The sequence below is a fragment of the Pelobates fuscus genome, chromosome 6 (assembly GCF_036172605.1).
Source record: "Pelobates fuscus isolate aPelFus1 chromosome 6, aPelFus1.pri, whole genome shotgun sequence".
NCBI lineage: Eukaryota > Metazoa > Chordata > Amphibia > Anura > Pelobatidae > Pelobates > Pelobates fuscus.
Genome location: NC_086322.1, coordinates 179,743,127 through 179,763,657, shown reverse-complemented (window position 1 = coordinate 179,763,657; position 20,531 = coordinate 179,743,127). Strand labels below are relative to the sequence as shown.

The window sequence follows — 20,531 nt, the reverse complement described above, 5'->3', positions numbered from 1 at the left end:
CAATGTATATTATCTCCCCTATCCTTTCGATTTCTACTATGTGCTTGTAACCCTGCAAGCCCTGACTTTCTGCAAGGCTTAGCCTTTATTGCAAATTTCACTTTTAGCAGTAACTTTGTACAAGTTTAATTGCTACAATTACCAGTGATTGTTCATATGCAATTGTTACTATAGCCTTGCAGTTAATAGGCTTGCCATAGGAGTTCCTAGGTGACTTGTTTTTAATGGTTACTCAATAAAATTTATTTGTTTTTCTTAGACGCTGTTTCTGGGGTGATTTAAAGGAGAGCAGCCCGTTTCGGTACGGGGTGTTTTACCTTTTATTTGTTGAATACTGTGATAGACTGTTTATTTGGAATATCACTTCAACCTGAATAAGTATAACTGCAGGACCTTTAATTATATAACTCCATTTTCTATGAAACAAAACCGGAATTTAACACAAAAAAACATGGTTGCTTGTGTTTGTAAACTGCGCTATTAAATCATTGGTCCCTTTCAACATGTAAAGATCGCTCACTATAATTAGTATCATCCAAATATATCATCCATAGAATATAAAAATCAAAACAAACTTTGGTAAACCAAGCAGCCCCACTTACATTCGCACATAAACCACTGTAGTAGTAATGATTCATTTGCACAGATGTTCTGGAGTAAGAACAATTCTAATTAGCAGCGGCATTCCATTGGTTTCTATGGCGATTGCTCGACTTAGAACTCTGCCCCAGAACTACCCTTTATAAGTAATCTTAATTGTCTCTATAAGTGCACATGTAAACAATAAAAAAAAAAAAAGTTGTATTTATGCTTTAAAACATCTGCTTCATGCATGTTTAGGATAGAATATATCAGTTATCCAGCTTATACTATGCAATAACTAACATTTAAGATTAACAAAGAGAGACAAGTACATTATCTGTGTTCAGATTGATGGGCTTGATGCATGTTTTAGTTAAATTCCTGCTTGGAAGCACCATCAGTCATTATTAGAGAAGCATGACAACAACACGCATTTGGTAAACACGAGCTCTTTAACTTTCTCTTCCTTTTCTTCCTCCTTTGAGAGGCTTTAATAAACATGAACCTTTTTTAACAAGGAATGTCACAATTCAAGTGAAGCACTTTATACTCACAGCAAGAATACCATGAATAGTGTCGTGAAACTGAGCCCCTGCAAGGTGATCTATAAAAACTTTAGATTATTTTACAATCTTTGGTGTTTTGACACTAACATTTCTAATAATCAAGGCTGTTGCAATGGTTACCGTATTCTCCGGTTGTTGGTTATAATAGAAACACGTCAATTCAAACTTACATTGCTTCAGAATTGATGCAATTATGGCAAAAAGATTTACATCCTTTGTGAAATAAGGCCAAGTTCTATAACAGCGTCCTATGAAGAGTACACTTTCACAACCTGCGATATCTAAATCCTACAGAGTATATCCGAAAAAATTAAGAAGTTGCAAGTTTAAAGGGACAACCCAGTCAGCTGGATTACACAAAAAAATAAATAAAAATGATCCTGGTAAAGAATCACACAATCACAATAATTATTAATCACCGTGATTTTATTTTGTATGTTGCTAGAGTTTAATGCAAAAATAAAAACCCTCCTTAGATGCAAAAGGAAGATGGGGATTAGACAGAATGTCAAGCACCTAACCAGTTTCTTACAATGAAATGTAATAGAATATAAAAAAAAAAAAAAACATCTCTTACACAAGTGAACAGAGGCTGCCAGCAGGTTCTATTCTTTTGCACAAACAATTATTTCAAGTAAATGGAAAACCCCTGTCAATTGACTTCTAGGAGAAATTAATGAGCATGCATGCGAATGCTCGCTAACCCTGTGATAATACCCAGTGCAGAGAAGGCGGATCATATGCCTAACAAAACATAAAGAAGGACAATTAGTATTCTTTTAGAGTAGTATTTTATATTAACGGTATGTATTATATGAATTAAGTGGAACATGAACTTGTATTTTGTATGTAATATTTTGACACAAAACTACCAAAATTAAATATATAACATCTAAAACTACGAGTTTTGATACGTTCATGCCTGTCTGGAGTAAAGGGCAGGGAAATGAATACCCATTTTTGGGCTGTTTTCCTTAGAATAAGTATAGACGAGTCGGATTTAAAGTATTAGCTGCAGGGCTTCACTCTATCAGAATCCCTCCGGAACACACAAAAAAAAGCCTCACTACCACAGATAGTAAACTAAAACGGTCCGATTACACTGTATCGGGTCAAACTATAAATCACACTAATTGTAGCAAGCGATAGCAGCCAAACATAACATTCCTGACCAAAAATTTGGAATACAATAAATGTATGTGTTTTATAGCAAATAACTTAAAAGGAACAGTACCAATCTACTCAGTCATTTAAGGTTTTTAAACCACAAGGAAACACCCTCAACCTATATGTTCAGAACAGGAATAATAATAATTATTCCTCAAATATCTTGATTTTCTCTTCACTTCCAAAGGAGGCTCATATTTCCGGCTTGTCAGTAAAATATAATGTATGCAATCATTTTCTTAATCACTCTTTTTAACCCCTTAAGGACACATGACATGTGTGACATGTCATGATTCCCTTTTATTCCACAAGTTAAGCATGAGTTCACACAGTCATGCATGGCTGCCTTTGGGATCATGGGAAAAACCCAAATTGAAAATGTCAAGTGCCTGCACAGGATGCTGAACAAAAATATTCCAGACAACCAGCACTGTTTTAAGGGAAGTTGTAGAAAAGCAATCAAAGTTCATTTTAATATTCAACGTAACACACAGAATACTGCCATCCTACTTTCATTATTACCAGATAACCAAGTCAACTCCTCAAGTTATAACACTGTATTTTATCCTACACTACATTTTCATTCAATGCATATTGTCACTTTAGATTGTAAGCTCGTGGGTCTTACATAAAATGTTGTATATAAAGACTATATAAAGACTAAAAGCACTTTGGCATGATGGCCATAAAAATAGAAATATCAAGATATTGGCTACAGAAAAAAAGACTCCATCTTGGTCCCAAGTGCTAACTCAGCTTAAATACCAACATGATATGGAAAGGGGAATATCTTTTCAATATGATAGCCACTTAAAATTTGATGAGAAATGGTCTCCTTGGCTAGATAATCTGATATAACTATATACCTTGTTGCGTTCTCTTATGAATATCCATATATATATATATATATATATATATATATATATATATATATATATATATATATATATATATATATATATATATATATAAGATCACTTTAGTTCTTCCATACGGTACGGTATTCAGGAAAGTTATGAAGTAACCCAATTATTATAGTTTAGGCCCGCCTAATCCGCTCAATCCTTTTAAATTGTGATATTTGTGTTTTCTGTGTGTGATGTTTACTCAACAGTTCATTTTTCTTTCCATTGTAAATCAAAGTCTATGTCTAATTCTGAACTGTTTTTGTCCGTGATGCTACATATGTAAAATTTGCAAAAATAATAAAAAAAAATTTAAAAAGCACTTTTACATTTAGATGCAAAGGTAGGTTTCCAGGCTCCTTTTGTTGTAATACGTCATGCTACATATCCCTGTCTGTTACCCAACCTATGAGTGATACTTGTATCTTGTAAAGCTTTCTGCATAACTATATATGTTAAATAAATAAGGGTCTCTTGAAAGAATAATATAATCACTTAGTTCTCTAATGCAGAACCATAGACCATAGACTGTGGCTACAATGCAATGACGTACAGATAGTTGGCCACCTGAGTTCAAGCATAAACACGCCAACAACTTTTGAAAGGATGCACACTTAGAGATAAAAAATAAAAAGTGGCTGCCCCTTTAAGCATGGCCATGACGAACGCACACATTAATTCAATATGAAGTAGTGTCTTTTTAGCATTCACACATGTAATATTGAAACTCCGAATTCTGTGTATTGCATTGAAGAATACGGATACACTGAACAACTAGACCACTTCCTGGAGAGGAGCTTTACATGGAGTGCGAATTGCAGATTACAATTTATACACACACATATGCATTTAAATTATCAGTTTGGTTGCCTGTATGCAGTCCAGGATTGAAAGAGGGAAAAAAGAAATAAAAGATGTCATGAAGAAAGTTGTGCACAAAAAACGGAGTGTTCTTTTAAATATGGAGTAATTAATTTGTCTTTATGTATAACTATCAGTACCATATGTATGTAAGATCGTGATAAAGATTCAGGTGGGGGAAAAATGTCTTAAGAATTCCTGCAATACTTACTTGTAAATTTAAAATGTCATATGTGTTCATTCCTTTATTTCATATATATATTATACACGCATTAATTTGTTTGAATTATAATTATATACTTTAAATTTTTTAAATAAAAATATAAACAAATTATTAGTTCAAACATTGTATGTTTGTGAATGCTTTCTCATTCCTCCCTTTTTGTCTCTCTTCAATGGTTACTAAAAGCCTTTTTTTTAGCGAACATTTCATTAAATTTTTGTGTCATGTCTCATCTTAATAGTTAAAATTACCATATATACTCGAGTATAAGCCGACCCGAATATAAGCCGAGGCCCCTAATTTTACCCCAAAAAACTGGGAAAACTTATTGACTCGAGTATAAAAGACTAGGGTGGAAAATGCAGCAGCTACTGGTAAATTTCTAAATAAAATTAGATCCTCAAAAAGTTATATTAACTGAATATTTATTTACAGTGTGTGTATATAATGAATGCAGTGTGTGTGTGTATATAATGAATGCAGTGTGTGTGTGTGTGTGTGTGTATGAATGCAGTGTGTATATAATGAATGGAGTGCAGTGTGTGTATATGAGTGCAGTGTGTGTATATGAGTGCAGTGTGTGTATATGAGTGCAGTGTGTGTATATGAGTGCAGTGTGTGTATATGAGTGCAGTGTGTGTATATGAGTGCAGTGTGTGTATAATGAATGCAGTGCAGTGTGTGTATGAGTGCAGTGTGTATGCAGTGTGTATATAATGAATGCAGTGTGTGAGTGCAGTGTGTATATAATGAATGCAGTGCGAATGCAGTGTGTGTATGAGTGCAGTGTGTATGTATGAATGCAGTGTGTATATAATGAATGGAGTGCAGTGTGTGTGTATGAGTGCAGTGTGTGTATGAGGGCAGTGTGTGTATAATGAATGCAGTGCGTATGCAGTGTGTATATAATGAATGCAGTGTGAGTGCAGTGTGTGTATATAATGAATGCAGTGCAGTGTGTGTATGAGTGCAGTGTGTGTATGCAGTGTGTGTGTATGAGTGCAGTGTGTGTGTATGAGTGCAGTGTGTGTATATGAGTGCAGTGTGTGTATATGAGTGCAGTGTGTGTATATGAGTGCAGTGTGTGTATATGAGTGCAGTGTGTGTATATGAGTGCAGTGTGTGTATATGAGTGCAGTGTGTGTATATGAGTGCAGTGTGTGTATATGAGTGCAGTGTGTATATGAGGGCAGTGTGTGTATGAATGCAGTGTGTATGTATGAATGCAGTGTGTATGTATGAATGCAGTGTGTATGTATGAATGCAGTGTGTATGTATGAATGCAGTGTGTGTATATAATGAATGCAGTGCAGTGTGTGTATGAGTGTGTGTATGAATGCAGTGTGAGTGCAGTGTGTGTGTGTGTGTGTGTGTGTGAGAGTGCAGTGTGTGTGTGTGTGTGTGTGTGTGTGTGTGTGTGAGAGTGCAGTGTGTGTGTGTGTGAGAGTGCAGTGTGTGTGTGTGTGAGAGTGCAGTGTGTGTGTGTGTGTGTGCAGTGTGTGTGTGAGAGTGCTGTGTGTGTGTGAGAGTGCAGTGTGTGTGTGTGAGAGAGTGCAGTGTGTGTGTGTGAGAGAGTGCAGTGTGTGTGTGTGTGTGTGAGTGCAGAGCATTGGTGGGGGTGGGCATTTTATTTATTATTATTTAATTATTATTGTAATATATATTTTTTTAATGTTGTTATTTTTTTTTTATTATTATTTTTTTATTTTATTTATTTATTTTTTCGGCCCCCCTCCCTGCTTGTTAGCTGGCCAGGGAGGGGGGCTCTCACTCCCTGGTGGTCCAGTGGATGGGCTGTAGGAGGGGGGCTGGCAGGAAGCTGTAACTTACCTTCACCGCAGCTCCTGTCAGCTCCCTTCTCTCTCCTCCGTCCGTGCAGCTCCCAGGTCAGCTTCCTCTGCAACTCTCGCGAGAGCCGCGGGGTCAGAGCATTGCCACGGTAACCCGTGGCAATGCTCTGACCCCGCGGCTCTCGCGAGAGTTGCAGAGGAAGCTGACCTGGGAGCTGCACGGACGGAGGAGAGAGAAGGGAGCTGACAGGAGCTGCGGTGAAGGTAAGTTACAGCTTTCTGACAGCCCCCGGTCCTTGTCTGTATTATGGCAATGAAAATTGCCATAATACAGACAACTGACTCGAGTCAGTTGCTGAAAAACTCGTCTTATACTCGAGTATATACGGTAACCCTAATAAAAATCAATAAACTTACCTAAACTCCAGTGCTGGTTTACACGACACTTCTGTGTCCACGGCTCCCTTGCGTGGTCCAATCAATTGGTTCTCGTAGAAAAGCATTTGATTGTACCGTCGAACCATATATATATATATATATATACTTAGGAAATACATTTAGGGATAGCATGAAAGCCATTTTATAGCCACCATGATGAGAAAAAAATAAATAAATAAAAATCAGGAATGAACTGAAATACACCCATGTAATTTGTAGTGGTTATGGTGCTTGGAGCCTTCACTTAACGCTACTCTTTACCCAGTGTAACAAACTACATACCTGTGATTGTGAAAGATGAATATTTTCAATAAGTGGGAATATCACATCTATATTCTGAAGTGGATTCTTGGAATCATTAGATGCGGACTTTGAGGTTCCCAACCCAAAGACCTGCAATAAAAAAATATATATAAAAAAAAAAAAAAAAGACGACAGGTGATTACCGCGTATCACGTACTTAATGAAATTACTATGCAGTACTAGACATGAGACCTTTGTGCATAGTGACCTTACTTGATAGGACAGGACTCCATGGGAGGAAGTATTCAGAAATAAAGAACCTTCGAAATTTCCCTCCTCCTCTGGGAAGAACACGACTGTAAACGAGGCTTTGCCTCGAGCTGGGATTACCTTCAAATAGAATGAGTAGAGAGAAAAAAACTATTTAGCACATACTCAAAACTTAATCAATAATGCAGTTTTGTTTTCAAAGATAAAAGAAAAGAAAAAAAAAAAGAAAAGCATAGAACCCAAGCAAAATATATCAGCAGCATGAACATATGCAAACTAAGTACAATCTGGATCCATGCACTCTGCTTCTACTCAGCCAAAATGCAATTTGCTGTTCGTACTGGATATACACATACAGTTGCATACATGCAAAATGTATACTTATTTGATTTTATGGACGTCAGAAATAGTTTCTGCACACAATGTATATATTTAAAATTTTACTTAAAAAGACTGTAGGCAATGTCATAAAATGAAATGCGGTATATGCCACTTTTACAATCTCCTTATTAGACTTGTGTATTTGTTAAATGACCTCAAGTTGTTATGGGGCTGGGTGTGTACCTTTAATTAACTATCAAGTCACTACAGGCTTGGGACTGAAAAGATTAATTTCAGAAAACCTCTATTTCTAAAAAGTATTACAACCACCACAGGGGTGAGCAACACACGAATATTCACAGATTTTCAATTACACAAACACACACAAGCAAATAGCCAGATTACTTAACCTTAGTTGATTAACAAAGAGTTGAGTAACCATAGCCAAATCTGCAATAAAATCATGAAATGCTGACAATCAATTGCAAGATACAATGTAACACAGCTGAGACATTCTTCATCATAATCATCATCACAGGGTTATTCATTATAGTGTCAGGAATTTATAATAGATTGAAAGTGAAATGTTAGGCCAAACAGACCAACTATAGAAATTGTTTGAGTCAGTTTTGTTTCCAGTTTAGCTATTTAAGCCCAACGTGTACTTTTGAATTTTTTTTATTTTTCTTTAGTTGAGCAGATTACCGTATATACTCGAGTATAAGCCGACCCGAATATAAGCCGAGGCCCCTAATTTTACCCCAAAAAACTGGGAAACTTATTGACTCGAGTATAAGACTAGGGTGGGAAATGCAGCAGCTACTGGTAAATTTCTAAATAAAATTAGATCCTAAAAAAAATATATTAATTGAATATTTATTTATAGTGTGTGTATAATGAATGCAGTGTGTGTATAATGAATGCAGTGTGTGTGTATGAATGCAGTGTGTGTGTATGAATGCAGTGTGTGTGTATGAATGCAGTGTGTGTGTATGAATGCAGTGTGTGTGTATGAATGCAGTGTGTGTGTATGAATGCAGTGTGTGTGTATGAATGCAGTGTGTGTGTATGTGTATATGAGTGCAGTGTGTGTGTGTGTGTATATGAGTGCAGTGTGTGTGTGTGTGTGTGTATATGAGTGCAGTGTGTGTGTGTGTGTGTATATGAGTGCAGTGTGTGTGTGTGTGTGTGTGTATATGAGTGCGTGTATATGAGTGCAGCGTGTGTGTATGAGTACAGTGTGTGTGTGTGTGTATATATGAGTGCAGTGTGTGTGTGTGTGTGTATATGAGTGCAGTGTGTGTGTGTGTGTGTATATGAGTGCAGTGTGTGTGTGTGTGTGTATATATGAGTGCAGCGTGTGTATGTGTATATGAGTGCAGCGTGTGTGTATGAGTGCAGCGTGTGTGTATGAGTGCAGTGTGTGTATGAGTGCAGTGTGTGTATGAGTGCAGTGTGTGTATGAGTGCAGTGTGTGTGTGTGTGTATGAGTGCAGTGTGTGTATGAGTGCAGTGTGTGTATGAGTGCAGTGTGTGTATGAGTGCAGTGTGTGTATGAGTGCAGTGTGTGTATGAGTGCAGTGTGTGTATGAGTGCAGTGTGTGTATGAGTGCAGTGTGTGTATGAGTGCAGTGTGTGTATGAGTGCAGTGTGTGTGTGTATATGAGTGCAGTGTGTGTGTGTGTGTATATGAGTGCAGTGTGTGTGTGTGTGTATATGAGTGCAGTGTGTGTGTGTGTGTATATGAGTGCAGTGTGTGTGTGTGTGTGTGTATATGAGTGCAGTGTGTGTGTGTGTGTGTGTATATGAGTGCAGTGTGTGTATATATGAGTGCGGTGTGTGTGTATATGAGTGCAGTGTGTGTGTGTGTATATGAGTGCAGTGTGTGTGTGTGTATGTGTGTTGCAGAGCCTTGGGGGGGTGGGCAATTTTATTATTATTTTTTTTACATTATTTTAATATTTTTTTTTCATTATTTTTTTTATTTACTTATTTTTTTTTATTATTTTCATATTTTTTTATTATTATTTATTATTTGTCATGTTATTTTTTATTATTATTTTATTATTAATTTATTTTTGTTTCGTCCCCCCTCCCTGCATGCTAGCTGGCCAGGGAGGGGGGCTCCTTCCCTGGTGGTCCAGTGGGGTTGGTAGTTTAGTGGGGGGGGCTGTGGGGGCTGCAGAGATGTTACTTACCTCTCCTGCAGCTCCTGTCAGCTCTCTCCTCCTCCGCGCGGTCTGTGCAGCTCCCTCTGTCAGCTCACACTGTAAGTCTCGCGAGATTTACACTGGGAGCTGACCGAGGTGCTGAACGGACGGCGCGGAGAGAGCTGACAGGAGCTGCAGGACGGTAAGTAAGATCTCTGCCAGCCCCCTCTCCCTCAGTCTGTATTATGGCAATGCAAATTGCCATAATACAGACTAATGACTCGAGTATAAGCCGAGTTCCGGTTTTTCAGCACAAAAAATGTGCTGAAAAACTCGGCTTATACGGTAAATACATTTTGCCAGTGTCCAAGATGGAGGTCTTCTCTGTAGAATACTATATTTAGTGTAGTATTTATGTATTCTTCCTGCTAGAAAAAGAGCATTCATTTATGTATATATTTATAACAATATTTTAGCAGGAAGGTTACACTGAGATTTCTCTAATTTTCAAGTAAGTGCGAGGCCATTTACATATATAAGTAGCATATTGGGCATTATGTGATTTTCAAAACTAGATAACTAGTTCTGGTAAAGTGGACCAAAAATATATTTTTTTCTAGAGAATCAAGTAAATAAAATGTACTTCCTCGTATGCTCATGTCATACATACACAAGTCTACATATTTTGACAGCTATGCAACGAGTTAGCCAAGAAATATTCCTATAGCTTATATTTCATTTTAATCCTCAGAATCTTCATAGCATTAGAGCCACATCTGCAGTGAATTAGAGATTACAAAACAAGCAAGGCAATGTTCTACCAGTGGATTATAAGAACATTGCGTGCAGAACTCTGTTACTGACCTTATTTGCCATTCTTGAGACAAATACATAGAGAAGGCAGATAACAGGTTTTTAAAAAAAAAAACAAAAAAAAAAAACATTATAGGGATACCATGTGTTCAGACTTGGCAAAGGAAGGACTTTTTAATGGTTCGTTAAAACTTGTATAACACACAAAAAATAAAAAAAGCACATGAAATGTTTCAAAGAGCAGTTTTTCCTACCAGTGATCTTCTAGGTGACATTTCTATAATTAAAAGAAAAATACCACAGGAAACATACCTGTGGTCAAAAAGTTACATATTCCCACAAATATGGAACACGGTGCAAACCTTCAGCGACATCTGTTAAAACATGTGGTTTCAATACGACAGCCACTAGTGGCACTTGTGGGGGAGGGCGCTGTGGTTTTCTACGCATGTGCACTATCCTCCCAATGCTGCATTGGATAGGTTGAGATAATTGATCTCAGCCTAAAAGGCAGAGCTTATTCAAGGATATCGTTGTGTCAAAATAGAAAACATGAGGTTTTTTTTTCCACCCTGGCAGCACCTAAATAGTGACTAATGCTACCTGACCTCATCTTTTAATATATTTATAAATGCACTCTCACCAAAAAAAAAAAAAACCCAAAAACTATTACTCAATAATAGTGATGTCCCGAACGGGTCGCTGGCGAATAGTTCCCGGCGAACATAGCGTGTTCGCGTTCGCCACAGACGGCGAACATATGCGATGTTCGGTCCGCCCCCTATTTTTTTTTGTGGTCTTTCAGCCAAATTTACTAATACTAAGTAAAAATTAGTTAGTATTAGTAAATTGTGCCCCTACTCGCAATATGAGCCTGTGGCTGCTCACTGTTAAAAAAAAAATAAAAAATAAAAAAAAGGGTCCCCCCTCCCTTAGCAGGTGGGGGCCCTAAAGTAAAAATAAGGGGGAGGACTTATTGTGGGGGCCCTAAATACCAATTAGGGGGGGGACCGGACCTATTGTCCTCCCCCCGGCCCTCACCCCTCAGCGGCGGGTGGGGGCCCTAAATACCCACCCCCCGGCCCCCGCCCCTGAGCGGCGGGTGGGGGCCCTAAATACCAATAGGGGGGGACCCATTGTCCTCCCCCCTGGCCCCCACCCCTGAATGGCGGGTGGGGGCCCTAAATACCAATAGGGGGAGGGGACCTATTGTCCTCCCCCCTGGCCCCCACCCCTGAGCGGCAAGTGGGGGCCCTAAATACCAATGGGGGGGACCTATTGTCCTCCCCCCCGGCCCCCACCCATGAGCGGCGGGTAGGGGCCCTAAATACCAATAGGGGGGGGACCTATTGTCCTCCCCCCCGGCCCCCACCCCTGAGCGGCGGGTGGGGGGGCCCTAAAAAAAAAGTGTCCCCCTACCTACCCTCACCCCTACCTACCCCTACCTACCCTCACCCTAAAAATAATGAGGGGGGAGTCAATAAAGCTAAAAACCTGTAAATAAATAAAAATAAACTTACCATTAGATGACACAGAGCACTCTGATTGAGTGGATTTAAAGCCACCCAATCAGAATGCTCTGTGCCATTTTACACAGCGTGGGAAAGTTCTGTGGAATCTAAGCCTAATTGCAGGGCGTGGCAAGGCTTTATAAGCCTTGACCCGCCCTGAGGAGCTCAGTACGTGGCGTGCCCTCGAAGGGTGAAGAAGGATTAATTTTTTTTGCGCTCGTTTTTTTTTTCTTTTTTTTTTTCAAAGTGCGACGGTTATATTGGCTTTTTATTTGGCCTTTTTGGGGGCTGAAGAAAGAAGATGTTAGAAAAAAGAAGACATCTAATGGTAAGTTTATTTTTATTTATTTACAGGTTTTTAGCTTTATTGACTCCCCCTCATTATTTTTAGGGTGAGGGGGGTAGGTAGGGGGACCATTTTTTTTGGGGGGGGGTAAATTTTTTTAGGGCCCCCACCCGCCGCTCAGGGGTGGGGGCCGGGGGGGAGGACATTAGGTCCCCCACCCCTATTGGTATTTAGGGCCCCCACCCGCCGCTCAGGGGTGGGGGCGAGGACAATAGGCCCCACCCCTACTGGTATTTAGGGCCCCCACCTGCCGCTCAGGGGTGGGGGCCGGGGGGAGGACATTAGGTCCCCCCCTATTGGTATTTAGGGCCCCACCCGCCGCTCATGGGTGGGGGCCAGGGGGAGGACATTAGGTCCCCCCCCCCCAATTGGTATTTAGGGCCCCCACCCGTCACTCAGGGGTGGGGGCCGGGGGGGAGGAAAATAGGTCCTCCCCCTATTGGTATTTAGGGGCCCCACCCGCCACTCAGGGGAGGGGGCCGGGGGTGAGGACAATAGGTCCCCCCCTATTGGTATTTAGGGCCCCCACCCGCCGCTCAGGGGTGGGGGCCGGGGGGAGGACTTTAGGTCCCCCCCTTATTCTTGTTTAGGGCCCCCACCCACAGCTCAGGTGGGTGGGGGCCCATCACTATTGTGGCCAGAAAGAGTCCCTGTGGGTTTTAAAGTTCGTGAACAGCAAATTTCATGTTCGCGACATCACTACTCATTAATGGTCTTCCCACTGATATTTTTGCATTTTTTTTTTTTTTTTATTTAATTTTTTTTTTTTTAAATGGAATAGTTTTAAAAGTTAAGTTGGGGAAACAACTTTTTAACATAGATTTTGTTTTTCTTATCCTTCTTAAAAAGTAAAACAATGGAAAAGAAAGTAAAAATTATTTTAAGAGCTGCACAGCCATGCTGATGGGCCTTACATCTCTCATGCTTAGAGTACTAGCTGTACCAAGTTAAACTGATAGAACACACTAGAAATCGAAATATGCTACCAGTCCCATAACATAAGAGTTACACTAATTAAATATGGCATTCATAAATGCATAAGAAAATGTACTTTAGTAGCTACATTTATTTATAGCCAACTTAATATTTATTTTCACCCACATGAAAACATTGTCATAAATTAGGTTCACCAAAACATCTGCCATTGACCAGCACACACATTTGGCTCCTAATAGTTATCAATTTCTACTCTACAATCTCCAAATTTTGACAAAGAGGTTGCTGTACTTTTAAGTACCGTATATACTCGAGTATAAGCCGAGTTTTTCAGCACATTTTTTGTGCTGAAAAACCCCAACTCGGCTTATACTCGAGTCATAGTCTGTATTATGGCAATTTACATTGCCATAATACTGACAGGGGGAGAGGGGGGCTGGCAGAGCTGTACTTACCTTTCCTGCAGCTCCTGTCAGCTCCCTCCTCCTCCGCGCCGTCCCTTCAGCACCTCGGTCAGCTCCCAGTGTAAGTCTCGCGAGAGCCGCGGCTCTCGCGAGACTTACTCTGGGAGCTGACAGAGGGAGCTGCACAGACCGCGCGGAGGAGGGAGCTGACAGGAGCTGCAGGAAAGGTAAGTACAGCTCTGCCAGGCCCCACTCTCCCCCCCACTGAACTACCAATGACACTGGACCACCAGGGAAGGAGCCCCCCCTCCCTGCCATGTATCAAGCAGGGAGGGGGGACGAAAAAAAATATAATTAAAAAAAAAAATAATAATAAATACAAAAAAATTATATAAAAAAATTTAAAAAAATAATAATTAAATAATAATATATATAAATAAAATATAAAAAAATAAAAAATAATAATTAAATATATTAAATGCCCACCCCCACCAACACATACACAAACACACACTTCATTCATATACACACACTGCACTCACACACACACACTGCACTCACACACACACACTGCACTCACACACACACACTGCACTCACACACACACACTGCACTCACACACACACACAGCACTCACACACACACACAGCACACACACACTGCACTCACACACACACACACTGCACTCACACACACACTGCACTCACACACACACTGCACTCACACACACACTGCACTCACACACACACTGCACTCACACACACACTGCACTCATTATATACACACACTGAGAAATAAATATTCAATTAATATATACGCACACACACTGCCCTCATACACACACACACACACACACACTGCACTCATACACGCACTGCACTCATACGCACACACTGCATTCATTATATACACACACTGTAAATAAATATTCAATTAATATAATTTTTTTAGGATCTAATTTTATTTAGAAATTTACCAGTAGCTGCTGCATTTCCCACCCTAGTCTTATACTCGAGTCAATAAGTTTTCCCAGTTTTTTGGGGTAAAATTAGGGGCCTCGGCTTATATTCGGGTCGGCTTATACTCGAGTATATACAGTATATGTTATCATGTACAATCCATCTTCACAATTAAAGCAAGTCACACCGGTTCGTTTGCACATGAAAGTTGTGGCACATCCAAAAGAATTGTTTTTTTATTATTATTTATTTTATTTTTTTAAATCTGCATTTTTATTTGATATTTCCAAGAGCACACCTAAGTTTAGCTTAAAGGGGCACTGTAGGCAATATGAAGGCATCATCCCACTAAAATGGTTTAACTGCTTGGATTCCCCTGACACCATCCTTAAATTGAGCGTTAAACCGTTTACAATGGTTTAATTTTAAACAAGGATGTCCAGTAGCCCATTCCCGCTGTTTGAGCCAACGAGGAAGCATTAGCCTGACCAGCAATGGGTGGTTCCAGTTGGCTAGGAGTGCTTTTAGCTTATCACAGTGCCCAAAGCTGGTATAAATTGGCATGGCTAGAAGGAACTGTAATCTCTGCTTTAGCCATACATCCAGTAGGTGCTGACTGTGGGTTATTTAGTATTAAATTGCCCAAAAAATCGTTTAACACAGAATGGAGACACAGCACCTGGGACATTCAGGCACTGTAACCAAGTCAATGAAAATAAATAGTTATAACATCTATAGTGTTCCTTAAATTTATGATTAAGATTCATATATTAAACTATTTACCATGTTAACAGAAGTCACAAGTCACCTGATATTAACTTCTCAAATTGTTTTACACATGCTATTTGAAGTGGCATATAATTGCTTAAAGAAACAGTGACAAACATGTATTCCTAATGCTACAGTGCTTGACTACCTATTTAGGCGTCACCCCACCGCCCAGGATGGAGTAAAAAGGTATTACACTTACGTTTTCTCAGGTCCCTTCGTGGCTTGCCCTGCCTTCTTGCCAAGATCATCCATCTTGATGGCTACTGCATGTGTGACAAAACACCACACTGGGCCAACTAGTATCTTCTCAAAGATGCATTGAATCAATGCTTCTCTATGGGGCGCATCCAGCATCATCATGCAGAGCGGGGAGCCGCTGAACGCATGTCCTGCAAAGATTGCAGGACCCAACCTAGGAGTCCCTTGAGTGGCTATTTGAGTGACAGGCACTAGAGGTGTTACTAGGCAGCAATATAAGGCAGTGTCTACATTCCTGAGCCCTCAGGAACATGCTATAGACATCAATATGACTACATTAAGCTGCAATGGTTCTGGTGACTCTAGTATCCCTTTAACTATGCATTCTATAAACCTCTGCTGTGCAGGATTTTTGGAATACGGACAGTTCTCTAGTTTAGCATACACAAGACACAAGAATTGGCTGAAAAACTCAAAAAGTCCTGGGATCTACAGACTTATTTACAGCAAATACGGTTTTCACAATGTGTTTTTTATTTCTCTTCAATATCTTATCTCCCTAATGCTCTAACATTTTGAACGTTACATCAGCAGGTGATTGTTAAATCTTCTACGAGTGACTGGTAGCCATCCAGCGGTTTTATTTCTCAATGATGAGCAGGCTATAAGTAATAACCTTGGATTTTTCCCTTGCCATTTTTTCACATAACCTCACGCATTTCCCTGCAAACAGATGTTTTGACGCTAGATAAAATCACACTCAAGTTTGCCGATGCAGGTGTCGATTACTGGGTTTCAGTGTTCGTAATGCTCTGTGCAGAGATGAACTAAAATGACTGAAGTACACCACAGTTAATCAATTGTGCTGTGATCAAGCATTTGTCCCAGCCAAACTTTCAACATGGTTGCATATTTTTGGTAATGAAAGTTAGCAGATAGTCAAACCAAAAATATAACATTAGATCAAATGAAGCAACACAAAATTCTGATGTTTGATGATATTCATATGAGAAAAAAAAACTATTGGAAAATAAATTGTAGGCAACACCTTCGTCACCAGTGAAAAAGTAATTGCTTCACAAGCAGTTTCCTGGAGTTAAATGCACGCTGTGACTTCTCAATGCAGTTTAGGTCAAGGTACTTCAAACGGTTACTTTTCTTTTCCTGCAACAAGTCTTGCATAGACTTAGCACAGTTTCAAATTAAAAGCTTTGCTGCATTACTTTATACATTTCTCCTGAACAATTCTAAACGAAGAGGAATTCACAATAACTTCAATGATGCCAGGTTGTCTGTAAACCTATGATGGAGCATGTTGTTCATTTCATTGGGATTCTTTTGCTTCAAAAAGTATGAACTTTCCAATAAAAAAATAAAAATAAAATAAGTAAATAAAAAAAAAAAAATGCATTTTACTTTTAGCAGACTGAAAAAGGGCAATAACTCCAGAAAGGTTCCAAAATATACTTTTCTTTTTAGCAAGCTTGAAGGTTTTGTGTTAAGGAACAATCAGTTCTGAGTTGCTAATATGCATGCCATGTTTGCCAGATCCCTTTCTAAAGTGTGACCTTAACTGAGGCAAGACCGAACATCCCAATTTTGCGTTTTTTTATTTTACACTTTGCAACCGGCAAGATTTGGACATAACCTATACCATTGTTAGAATGAGGTGCTGTCCCAAACGTTTTCCATTTTGTCAATATAAAATGATTTTTATATGCTCGAAGCTTTGAAATGGCTTTGTGTATTCCATTTTCAGAAGGATATCGATTAAGGACGGGTTACATTTGATCACAGCATTAAGTGGCTTTCAAACTGTCTTGTCGTTACTATAATCTAATGACAACAATCTAATTTAATCAGATTCCTATTGAACGGGGCTGGGCCAAATCAGCCCTGAAGGTTCTCTTATTGATACGGTTATCCACAATAAAAAAAAAATAATAAAAAAAAAAAAAAAACACTTACCTCAGAAATCACTTTTAAAGCTAAAATGGCTGGAGTAAGCATTACTGTTTTAACACCTGAAGACTGTGAGTTTGGTAACAAAGCACACCAAGAAATAAAACAAATGTACCAAATGTTGGTAATATTTGTGTCTTGGACTCTTCTATAACCCAAAAAATATTGTGCCTCAATACAAATATATGCTATGCAGAGTATGGGCAAGTACTGTACGGTACTGACACACATGGCTATTTGATAGCACACAGTGGTTATAGTTACCAAATATGGTTTTGAAGATAACCGACGTAAGTATTAACCTATAATGTAAAAAAGCATCATACTGTAGTATGAAAAACAATCAATATGAAATCAATCCAAATTAGGCTATATATTTTGAAATTTAAGTGGTGGGTTAAAGCAGCACAGTCTGGAGACTTTGCAGAATTTGCAAAGACCCCCAAAGGTAACATCGCCACATGCGCATGTACAGCATTTAAGTCTATAGAACATCGCCATAGAGATGACTGGCGCAGCGTTTTACCTCACATGTGCAATAGACTCCCAAAGCTCTCCAGTGGGAAAGCATTGGCGTAGATCATCAAGACAGATAGAGGCAGAGCGAGGCGGGGCAAGCCAGGGTGAGACCGGTGCAACGTGGGAGAAAAGGTGTTTAAAATCCCCTTTTCAAAGGGAGGCAAGGGGGGCTGGCCACCTAAACAGTGATTTTGCCACTATAGTGTCAAGAATACATGCTTGTGTTCCTGACACGATAATGTTCTTTTACTCTTAAAGTTACTTTAAGCACCTTAAACAGTTTGAATTCTGTGCAAAAAGGTGTCTGTTGTCAGCGCACACAGCATATGAATGACAGATGTCTAATGATGGCGTTTCCTCCCCCTAACCTTTGCCCTAGTCTACCCCCTCAGCACGTCTTCATGGTCACTCCAACCACTTTTCCAGTAATAGCAACAAAGGCAGATCAGACTGCAGTGAGAGCTTGGGCTAGGTTTTTGCTTCCCCCCCCCCTCCCCAATTTACTTTGTGTTTTGGTTTGAAGTAACTCTTAAATGTTTCTTAAGTGTTGAATGTTAAATATTCTGTGGATGCAGGGCTATTAGTGGATAGCATCTGTTTTGATTTAAGGCTACTGATACTGAATGTAAATACATTTATTAAAAGAGGTCTATTTATAACAGAATAAACCAAGATTTCTCATCTGTGGACAGCAATGACTACATAGCTATACACAGAGTATCTTTAAAAGCAGGTCTAAATCAAACTACCATATTTGAAAAGTACATAAAACAAAAAACTTTTACTATACAATTCCTTTAAAGGAAAATAACATTCTGCCTTCTGTAGGGAATTTCACTTCGAGCCAAGAGTCAGCACTGCCAAAAATGATAAACAGTTGCTCAATTTGGATAATTATAGCAGAAGCATTTCCCTAAACACTATTCTTAATTTCTTTCTGAAAACTATACTTGTTGAAGGATATGGTATGGGAGCGAAGAACTAAGCTATTCAATTTTTGGCAAAGATGAAGAGGTTATTTAGAGAGGAAAAAGAAAAACAAAAAACAAGCTTCTGTACTATGGTGTAGACCAGGCATATGCAACCATCGGCACTCCAGATGTTTTGGACTACACCTCCCATGATGCTTTACCAGCATTATGGGTGTAAGAGCATTAAGGGGGATGTAGTCCACAACATATTGAGTGCCGAAGGTTGCCTATCCCTGATATAGACCATGAATGGGATTTTGTAAAATAATCTGACATTCCTTCATATTCTGCCCTTGTTGTGCAAATCCAGGTTATATCCAAAAAGGTTTTGAGGGTGGAAGGAAAACTTTTTTTCTCAGCAGGCATTTTAACAGGGAAAGTGGTCTAAAAACCAAAAATGTTTGTGTTACTCACCAATTCACTAAACATATCTCACTAAAGGATAAACTTAATCATTTATCATGAAGTCACTATCAGTGATGGGTCATGCATTAAAGCAGCAATGCGGATACCGACAATAGACTGACAGCTGAACATCTAATGAGAATTTCAAGTGAAAGTTAATATTTTAATGTTCCATGGTGGCTTTAAATAAATAAAAAATTGTGCATATGTAAGGATGCTGCCTCTTCAATGCAGTCATTGTTATGTCGCTGGCTAGCAAGTGCAGGGAGTGGATGCATATGCTATCAATTTAAAATCTCATGGCCTTATTACTATATCTGACAAGTGAAAATCCTTTTAATAGGAGGGTAAGGGAGGGTGTATTATAGCAATTTGTGTTCACACAGAAGTAGAGGTAACGGATATTTCTACATATTGTAAGTATATCATCTTTTTTCCTTCAGACATCCTACACTATATAACCATTGTACTGTTTTTATGTGACTCATTACATAACGACCAATACCAGAGAACATCTTAAGGCGTTACTCCCTCTTCTGATTGTGTATACCTTGTCTTGGACAGGAATAAATAGATTCTGGTTTGGGTTGCTAGAGCTGCCTTCTACATTCAACTAAAAGCACTCAAAAACCTACCACTTTACCAATTTTTATAAAAAGCTTGCACTTGCAGCAGTTTGATACTACAGAAAAAGGAGGGGCACGCTGTTATGCAGCTAGATCTGTAACAAACAGCATGCCAAGAAATAGTGACATTGGACACAGACTCAAGGATCAAAATTCCTGATGGTTACTTTGTGAGGGCCAGATATAAATGTACACAAATGCAGTGCATAATAATGACGGCTGATTATGTATAAGCTGCGTGTGGGTTACGTAGAGAGGGCCGAATATATACATGCTTTGTGTAGTTACACAGAGAACTGTCAATGTACATGCTTACATTTAAAGGGCTGAATATTTAAATGCATGATGCTGATCAACAAATCCCATGATTCTCAGCCATCCAGCATACAGCCCTCCACTGGGAGGGTGGGCAGTGATCTGTCCACCCAGTTCTTTAAATGTAAGCACCCACTTGATATCAATATTTGCCCAGTCGCTTGTCCTTCATTACAGTACGTGGCCACAGGCTAGTAGATATAGCCCCACTTGTGGAATGGCGAGTGATGTATGGTGGATGTGTAAGCCTTCCCTTGTACTAATGTGTGAAGTTTCTAG

General features: G+C 39.2%; 1 protein-coding gene across 1 annotated transcript in view; it reads right to left on the bottom strand.

Annotated features, from left to right (window-relative positions):
* Positions 1 to 20,531, bottom strand: part of TMEM131L (transmembrane 131 like) — a 117,874-nt gene that overhangs the window by 52,865 nt on the left and 44,478 nt on the right. The window contains exons 6-7 of the mRNA XM_063458538.1: positions 7,049 to 7,165; positions 6,815 to 6,925 (exon numbers count right to left, since the gene is read on the bottom strand). Coding sequence (XP_063314608.1) covers positions 6,815 to 6,925; positions 7,049 to 7,165 — 228 coding nt within the window. The remainder of the gene's footprint in view (positions 1 to 6,814; positions 6,926 to 7,048; positions 7,166 to 20,531) is intronic.